Genomic DNA, 9,874 nt, shown 5'->3' with positions numbered 1-9,874 from the left:
TTTCAGTGTAAACTGGTAATTACAGCACAGTAACAATCTCAAAGAGGAAAAGGACATAAGTAAATCCACATTGGCAAAAAGTACTGATACAGTACAGGACCACCAAAAATCACCATTAAGAGCAACAATATCCTTATGAAGAAGGCATTTGTGCAGGAGTTTCATTTTCCCTTCATGTTATGTTTGTACGTGCATTTACAAGTTCAAAAGTAAAGGGAGTGAAACTACAGTATGGCAGTTTTCAAGACTAAAGAGTCTAAAGTTACCACAAACCCATGTTGGTACCATACTGTATGTAGACATGACGCATTGTGAGCCTAGATGTAGCGCTTACATCAATCATGCACAAACATTACTCCCATGTTTACATTCAGAAAATGTCCAACCCAAGACATTTAAGTCCCATTATGTAAAATAAAACATTAAGACACTCGGCTTCACATCTGACGTAGTCAAAGTGCAATGCTATCAACAAACACGCAATATTCTGAATATGCATAAATATTAAATAGCAATTTTATGTCAACTCTTAGTCCCAAATAAATTGGACCATTATTTCATTATCATTATCTGCAGGAATCTAAAATAAAATGACAATTTATTTCATAATGTCACTCTAATGTAACTCATGCAGCTGTGTGAAACCTTTTAACTCTCATTATTTGAACATTGTACGTCAAGATTTTGAGAATTGAAAATCTCTTCATTTTCAATTAGTGGGTAAAAACCTTGGCAGTACAAACAGATACCGGATTCAGAGACATGGCACATTGAAACCATCAAGACATTTTAAAAACAAGCTGTATTTCTCTACCAATTAACTATCACTGGAGAAAATATAAATGAATGGAAAGAAGTAGTTGGGGCCTGCTGTATGTACAGTATGTATGTATCTAATGTAATGCCAGTTTTCTTAATACTAAATAGAATACAAACTGTAGTAATACTTCCAGTGCTGTAACCTACACAAGAACCAACATGATGTCTAAAGCGAGGATACTGTAACTGCCACAACGTTTCAAGAATTGATATAAAAACACACGAGATTCTGAGTGTCACCTCGAATTACATCTTTCAAAATAATGGCCATGAATTGGAGAGATGTATCTCTACTCCATCCAATAAACCATTATGTTAAAGGTCCAATGAAATGGTGCTCTTTGGATGCTTTTATATAGACCTTAGTGGTCCCCTAATACTGTATCTGAAGAGAGAGGAGGGGGGCAAGGTGGAGGGTGGGGGTGTGGCCTTGACCAACTGCCACTTTGCTCGTTTGAAAGCCATGATGTCTCTCTCTCATGGGTGGGCCAAATTCTCTGGGCGGGCAAAGCAGAGAAAGGGGAGGTAACCTTGCTCCTTATGACCTCATAAGGAGAAGATTCCAGATCGGCCCATCTGAGCTTTCATTTTCTCAAAGGCAGAGCAGGATACCCAGGGCTCGGTTTACACCTATCACCATTTCTAGCCACTGGGGGACCATAGGCAGGCTGGGGGAACTCATAAAAAACCTCATAAAGTGAAGTTTTCATGCCATGGGACCTTTAACCAAACTTATTTATCTTTCACCTAAACTTTGGTTATTGATTAGCTGAAGTGGTGGTAAACTATTGATTATCTTTACTACAAAAGGCAACTAAGGCACTTTGCACTCCTAATTAGAAAAAAGGTCAAATAAACAGATCTAATCTTTCACTGCAACACGGTGTCAAGAAAAGATGAGATTCATTTATTTGTGGGTTTATGGCTTAGTTAAAAATGTCTCATCAATTATCGGGTCCAAATCCACAGCAGTGCCTTTCATGTGTTAGCAAAACTGCTTCTAAAGCAGCACAAACAGATGTAGGACCTGCCTAATACGTGTATGTACAAAAATCAATACACCAGCGCGTAAATAAAATAAATGAAGGTCAAAGTGCTTCAAGATTCAATACACCAGTGTGTGAGAAGATACAGAAGGAGTGCTCTAATCGGATACTGAAGCCTCAGCAATCAATTACATGTAACATTAGACGCATGTTCCCGTCCGCAAAACATCGTTTTTGTGCATGCGTGTGCCGAGCCCCCATGTTTGTTTTCCTGACTGTTATAGACTATAGGCAGGAGTCCAGGTGTATCTGCAGGTCAACACTGTCCAGGAAGTCCATGGAAAAGACACTATGGGGTGTTTGAGGGCACAGCGGGGCCAGTGTAGAGGTTTCCTCTCCCCTCTCTCCTCCCATGGTGAGGTCCAACCAATCCATACCGTCTAGCCCTTGCTCCCCGTCCCCTGCCATGCCGAAGGTATCCATGGGAGACGAGGGATGGTCCAGGATGCTGGGGGTGCACAGCATTTGACTGTGCAGGTCATCGATCAACGTCAACAGGCCTCCAGGCTCCACCCCCAGGAGAGGCTTACCGGTGGTGCTTTCCAGAAAGTCTTCCAGGCGTCCGCTCCCAGCGCTACCGAGGTGTTGTTTCTCTTCTATGGTGTCTGCCAGAGCCTGAAGCTCAGACTGCATCGAGGAGGCCGACTGTGGGCTGTCACAGCTGGGTGGGACCGGGGGTGATAGCAACAGCTGAAGCGGCGAGGGAAGGGGAGAAGATTGTGGATCTAGACGATCCAGAGAAGGGTCCGGTACTGGTTTAAAGGAGGTCGACGTATCTGAAGTAAAAAAAAAAATCCACAGAATTTCAAAAATGAAACATTTGGTTGGGCGCGTACTCCCAACACAATAATCATCAAACTGCTGAGTGTAATGTAAAAACAGAAAAGTTATTACACAAAGAAACAGATCAGACAATGTTATTGCATCTTACCTCCTGTCTGCAAAATGATGTCAACAAAATCATCGTCATGCTCTGTATCCTGAGGACACACACAGAGGGAACAACACATTACCCTTCAAAACTGTGTGTAAAGTTCACATAGCACACGACACTGGGACACAAGCGCGATGATGTGAAACGTGAAATGATGCAATGCAAAACAACATATCGGACCGCAATGCAGAGCAATGCAGCTTAGCTTAGTATAGGTTAGCAAAATCTAAGAAACACCCCAAGGGCAGTAAAAAAAAAAAAAAAATCCCCCCCCCCCAAATAAATCACACATGTTGGATAGTGAACATATTCATTTGTTTTGCGCAAAGACACAATCAGACATGCAGAGCGTCATACTTTGTTATCAGGCGATGAGGCCGCTGTCTTAATGGAAGCTGGAGACAGAGGACTAAACAAGACATCCAGACTAGGGCACAACTCCTGGAGGAGAGGACAAGGAAGTGAAAGCCAGCTGGATGTGAAAGAAGTTAGATTTTTGTGCATCCAAAGTTGTCACAAAATCCTTTACAATGTGACTGGGTGATACAAGACACACTGAAATATGATCCATGCCATCTGGAGAGTACTTACAGTTTGAGAGAAAGGTGATGTGGCATCTTTCCCGGAGGGAGCAGTCTCCTGGTTGTTGAAGAAAGGCTGCAGACTGGGAGGTGCTGACAAACACTGAGCAATGTCCTGCTGAGGCTGCTCCACAGATACCTGGAGTCTCCCATTCTGCGGCTTCAAATCATTACAAAGAGTGGAAAGATAAGTTCTCCTTACAGGGGAACAGTATTCACATGCAAGTACTAGTTTTTTCAGTAACATCCAGTGGTGTAAAAAGTATTCAGATCCTCTATTTACATGTCAGTAAAAGTACTAATACCACACTGTAAAAATATTCTATTACAAGTAAAAGTCCTACATTGAAAATGTTACTTGAGTAAAAGTATGTAAGTATCACCAGGAAATTGTACTTAAAGTATTAAAAGTAAAGGTACTCAATGCAGAAAAATCGAAGAAATTATCCAAACAGTTCTGTGTTTAATCGGCGAACCATTTCAGCTGGACTTGTAGGCCTTTATATTAGTGCTGTCAGTTATTAACGAATGTTAACGCAAACACATTTTATCGGCGTAAATTGTTTTTATCACGAGATTAACGTTCTTTTTGGCCTAGCAAACTTTGTAGTTTTTTTCACATGCTTTTGCAACAACTAGTAACGTTAGAAAAACTACAACACCACACCGGATCTAGCTAGACCGGGAACAAAACAACAGGCACGCCGCACACACTTGTTTGGGCTCGCGAGCCGGCCAAAGAGTAGTAGGCTAACGTTACGTTTTGAGTGGTCTTGTCAAATGGAACGATCTGTGTGTGTTTTGTCGTTGTGAACTGAGCAGCACGTCCAGTCTGAAATACCACTTGATGACCAAGCACACAGATGATGTGAATTCTCCGCCCCCTCGTGAAAGCCAGGCGACAAAAGCACAATGCAAGCCGATCCACTTTTCCATGTTGATAAGAGCATTAAAATGAGAAAAAAATAATGGGACAAAAAGAAATCATGGGACATTTAGAATAGATAAAAATGTGCGATTAATTGCGAGTTAACTATGACAATGCGATAAATCGCGATTAAATATTTTAATCGTTTGACAGCACTAGTTTATATTGTTGGGTGGTTTCGTTTATAATAAAACGTATTTTAAAAACTGCATATGTTTTGTGTGCAAAAATCTTAATTGGTATAAAGTAACTAGTAACTTAAGCTGCCAGGTGAATGTAGTATAGTAAGCAGTACAATATTTCCCTCTAGAATGTAGCGGAATAAACGTAGAAGGTGGCATGAAAAGAAAAGACTCAAATAAAGTACAAGTACCTCAAAATTGTACTTAAGTACAGTACTTAAGTAAATGTACTTAGTTACATTCCACCACTGGTAAATCTGAAATCACAAACGATTAATTTCTATTAAGAGTGTGATAAGAGGGGTGCAACAATCAGGTAAGACCGCTGATACCAGCAATCAGCATGTTCCACCAAATCTTCACTTCCCAGACCACCTGCCCGTGCTGAGAGATACTGTACATCTCAATTAGCCAAGATGCGATGGAGTTTTTTGTTCCTGCTCTGTTAACAACATAGATCATATTAATGGACGATGTCGTTAGAGTAATTAGCCAAGCAATAGTAATCAGCATCGGGCTAGTGTCAGACACTCTTATCAAAGACTGCTGTCACTGTGTCAGACAGCATACATCATTAATTCCCACCGCTATTGCACTCACTGGAGCACTTCTCTTTCACTCTCATGTTTCACTCTCTCTTTATGGAGCATTAACAGACACTGGTCTGTTAGTGCTCCAGTGACAGAGGCTCCTGGGCTTCTTTGACAATGAGTTGTGTATGTAGTAGGATGAGGGTCCATGAAATGTGTAAAAAGAGACGATTAACATCTGCTGTTGAGCTATTATTTGTGGTGGCGGAAATGCCCCATCTAGACATTTTAAAAAGCCAGTTAACCTGAGTAGGAAAAACACACATTCTCACTTGCCCCATTTCATAGCTAACGCAGATTTTATTTAACGGTTTTGAGATATTAAAGATACAACGGAGGTGAATGTAACTTTGCACTTGAAGCATTGAAAAATAACATTTGAATGTGGCATTTCAAAAACATTGTCCTTGTTACTACACAATACACAATCCACAAACCTCACTGTGGACACCTTTAATGCAACTACTACAGCACTTTGCTACAGAAAAACTGTCCCATTGGTTAAATATATGACTATTTAAAATCTTTTCCTGTTTTACAACAGTATTTCAGCTACTTTTGAGTCTGCCTGAAAATTCAGATAATCAATATCTTGCTTTAAATCTCACCTTTGTCTCTTGTTGTTTCAAAAATCCCACGTGTGTGCTTTGTTTGGTCTGAATATCCGCTTTAGGCAGCTGAATGGGGTTGTGGCCGGGGAGCTTGGCTGGAGTAGACTGTAATCGCTAGTGGAAAATGATGAATGTAAACAATTTTGTTAGTATTAGTTTTAAAGTGCTGAATATAATAATAATAATTTTAAAAAAAGAGTACATCAGCAAAAAATAGCTTTTTTATGAATCAGTCTTTGCATTCACACACACTCTACTGTATATAATTCTGATCCATAATGCTACCATGGTTGGTGTTGATGTTTTGAGATTTTGCACTTCTAATTTGGCAATTGTTTGATCTGTTATTATTAAGCATACAAATGGTCATAAACACATTCTGAGGCACAACAAATTAGAGGGGCACTCAGAGAGCGCAGACCTCCGCCAAGGCATGCCCTATCTCACAGTGTTAATGCAGTGTGAGTTTTCCCAGTCGGGAGCAAATTTTTCAGATTATACCGACACCACAAGAATGCAGCACAAATCCCCTATCCTGTAATGTTAACGAAAATGAAAAATAATTTGTGTATCAGGTCTGTGATTTGATCCTCTCTTTCTTCCTTGGCCCATGCGACATCCTTCCACCAAGTTTCATAAAAATCGGGCCAGTCGTTTTTCTGTAATCCTGCTGGCAGAAACAAATGAGGCGAGCCGAAAAACATACCCTCTTTGGAGGAGCTAATAATTAATACATTTGGATTTTTTTTTTTTTTTTTTAAATGGGTTACTAAAAATGATTCATGTACCTGCAGTGCAATTTGATTGGTTGCTTTGCTCCCAGGTGCATCAGTTCTTTGCTTCTCAGTGATGTGACTGGTCAGTGCGATCAGGAAATGGTTGCCGTTGCCGTCGGTGACCAGAGTCGGGGTGGAGTCGCTCTTGGGGAGATCCTGTTGGAAAGTGGGGGCTGAGCCTGACTGCTGGTTGAAGGACGCTTGAGATACCTGAACAAAAACCCACAATAACTTTTAGAGGAAGAATTTTCGCCAAAAAAAATCAGCTTAAACTAATTCAATGCTGGCCAGCTGCGCTTGCTATTACATTATATTACATGTCATTTAGCTGACGCTTTCATCCCAAGCCACCTCCAATTAAGTCCAATTCTATAAATTGTTATATTGTTACAGTGTAAAATCTGACCAGATAAGGAGACCATTAGCGTTAGCATCCCTAACTGCAGAACTGGCATAATGAGTAAATCTGACACCAAAGTCTATGCAGTGTAAGGGATATTGTAAATCCCATTTCTGACCTGTAGTGACTTCTGTTGCGCCTGTTGTTTCTGCTGTATTACCACCTGTTGTTTAATCTGCTGCTGCAAAAATGACTTTTGTTGCTTCAGTAGAATGTGTTGGTTAGTCTGCATCTGCTGGTGATGTTGTTTCGCCTGTTGATGCTGTTGTTGGGACTGCAACAGTTGCTGCTGCTGCTGCTGGAGTTGCTTGTGCTGCTGCTTGTGAGATTTCCTTTTTCTCTGCTGAGAAAGTTTCTGCAGGTTCTCCGCCGTCTGACTGTGGTTCTGATTCATCTGCTGCTGGTTCTGAAGGTTTAGCTGTTGCTGTAGCACAAGTTTCTGTATGGCCTGTTGCTGTAACAGCTGCAGAGCGGCTTGCTGCAGACGTGCATGTTGTTGTTGTTGTTGTTGTAGTTGTTGTTGGTTTGTCTGTGTGCTCCTTTGCTCTGGCTGCGGTAATCCACGAGTGTCTGATTGCATAGTTGTCTCACACTCCACTCCATCTGCCTCGATGGCTTCCTGTTTGACAGTTACCTTGCTGACATCCATCTCGCATGAAACGGATGACGGTGGAGGGGGGAATTGTGGATGGCCACATGAGAGAGGGACACTGGGCTTATCAGGAGGTTCTTGTTTAACTCTTACAAGAACCAGTGGCTCTGGTCCTCCTCCTCTGTTCCCTTGCTCCAGCTGCATCCTCAGCACCTCCACCAGCCTCTGGTTCTGCCTCAGCAACCTGGTCAACTCCACTATCTGCTTGTCTTTCTCCAGCAGCAACCGGTCTTTGTCCATAGTCACTACTGGAGCTGTGGTTGTAGTGGTACGGGCGGCTGAGGGAACCAGGCAATGGTTCTGCAGAGAGGCCGTCTTTAAAGCGAATCGACAAGGCGCCGGGGTGGAACTCTTTGGCTCTTCTTTAATGTTGGTTGCAAGCTGAGCAGCTGAACATGGCTGAAGGCTCACCTGGCTGAGAGGTGAACTCATCTGGACAGAAAGAGAGAAAATAAAAATAGGTAAACAAACCTTGATATGAAAAGACAAGTGCAAGAGCTTAAGACTATAGACTCACACTTCTTTGTATGTAAACTGAGAGCCTACAGACATGCTAGAGCTAAATGCTGACGTCTATATGCTAACATGCGGATGTTGAGCAGGTATAATGTTCACCATGCTCACCACCTTCGTTTAGCATGTTGGCATTCGGACATTTGCTAATCAGAACAATTAGCACAAAGTACAGCTGAGGCCGAAGGGAATGTTTATGTTAGTTTTGCAGGTATTTGGTCATAAACCAAAGATTTGGACAAATCTTGACTGTCTGTGCTATTTTGAAACATCATTAATGTATAATGAATTGCATTCAAGGATTCAAGATTGTGTGATATTATTGTCAACAACAACAACAACAAAAATCAGACCATTTCCATCAAGGGGTCGTTTTTAAAGCTGGTATCTTCTGGGCTCATGCGCCGGAGGCGGTCAGAGGGGGGGAGCGAGGCGGTTTGGGGGGAGACGGTGCCACCACACGTCATGAGCTGCTGAGGAGTGGCTGCGCTGCTACCTGCATCAGGTATACAGAGGTTAAGAAAGTACAGAGACAACGCATTATGTTTTCTATATCTTCCTTATCTTTTAACACTTGAATACATCATTCTGTGAAGAGAGGTGATGGAGGAAGTACAGGTACATTTTCTGCTCGACTAACCGGTCCGAGAAGATGTCTGATGGCACTGAAACTGAAACCATTGCTGTTGTAGTGATGTGTTGGTGGTGGTGGTTGCAGCACTTTTGGAGGATTTTGCTGTTCCTTCAGCCCCTGGCCCTGTGGCCCCCCTGCTGTTGGAGACGAGGTAGTGTCACTGCCTCCATTCAGCTCCTGGTAGGTCCTCAGCCTCTCAATTAGGTCGTTTTTGGTGCCGGAGACCGGCAAGCTGCGCAGCTTCAACTCGGACTTCAGTTCCGCGACCTGACAGAAGACGGAGTAACAGAGATATTGAGATTTAAAGAGCGAGGAAAAGCAAAGAGATGAGGACTGATATCAGAGGAAAGAAGAGCGAAAACAAAAAGACTGCATAATCCATCACTGTCCCTTTCTTTGTCAGCTCTGAGTTGGCAGGCCACTTTTCTGACACAACATTTTGTTAACGTAGAATCGTTTATATATGTCAACTTCTATACACCAGTTACTTCATTGACTCATATCTTGTAGACAGCAGAGAGAGCTATTGCTGTTCACTGTACTGACAGAATGAGACATAAGATCATGAACTAACCATGTAGTTTTCTTTGGGATTTTTATGTTTCTGTGAGGCTAACCTTCATTTCATCCAGGTTTGGGGGTAGAAACGCTGGTTTTGGCCCACATATAGGAGCAGAACTCTGACAGCTGTGACCGCCCTGGTTAGAGGCAGCTGTTGAAGGGGCAGCAACAGGTCGAGGTGGGGAGGAGGTAGTCGTGGGATTGGAGGAGGAAGAGGAAGACGGCTGCTGATCTGTCTGAATCTGTCTGTTGGGGAGAAAGTCAAAGGGGAGGAAGAAGATAATGATCTCTACAGTCTTTAGACAATGAAATACTTTTACAAAAGATACCAGCGCCTCAGTTTTAAATAGGGGTGTTGAAATTAATCATTGCGTCGATGCATCGTGATGCGGACGTGGATGATTCTGCATCGATGCATGGAAAGACAATAATCGATTATTGTCTTCTGATGTTTCTCTGTGATTTTCTGTTTGCTGCTCAGACTCCGCTACATTCAGGAAGCGTCTTTTTTAAAAGGGCAGATGCAATACAAATGGGAGTTCATATATATCTGACTGCTTGAATTTGAAAACCATGTGTAGCAATGTATAATCAATTTGAGGAGGTGACGCATCGTGATATCGAAATCGTATCGAATTGTTGACAGG

General features: G+C 42.2%; 1 protein-coding gene across 1 annotated transcript in view; it reads right to left on the bottom strand.

The window, feature by feature from the left end:
* Positions 1–1,440: 1,440 nt before the first annotated feature.
* LOC120574286 (myocardin-related transcription factor A-like) overlaps positions 1,441–9,874 on the bottom strand; it is a 36,743-nt gene continuing 28,309 nt past the window's right edge. The window contains 11 exon segments of the mRNA XM_039824586.1: positions 1,441–2,641; positions 2,797–2,845; positions 3,157–3,240; positions 3,391–3,540; positions 5,689–5,805; positions 6,480–6,677; positions 6,986–7,951; positions 8,386–8,528; positions 8,673–8,795; positions 8,798–8,933; positions 9,284–9,473. Coding sequence (XP_039680520.1) covers positions 2,091–2,641; positions 2,797–2,845; positions 3,157–3,240; positions 3,391–3,540; positions 5,689–5,805; positions 6,480–6,677; positions 6,986–7,951; positions 8,386–8,528; positions 8,673–8,795; positions 8,798–8,933; positions 9,284–9,473 — 2,707 coding nt within the window. The 3' untranslated portion in view covers positions 1,441–2,090.

Source organism: Perca fluviatilis, chromosome 15, assembly GCF_010015445.1.
Source record: "Perca fluviatilis chromosome 15, GENO_Pfluv_1.0, whole genome shotgun sequence".
NCBI classification, from domain to species: Eukaryota; Metazoa; Chordata; class Actinopteri; order Perciformes; family Percidae; genus Perca; species Perca fluviatilis.
This window is presented reverse-complemented; position numbering and strand designations above follow the sequence as displayed.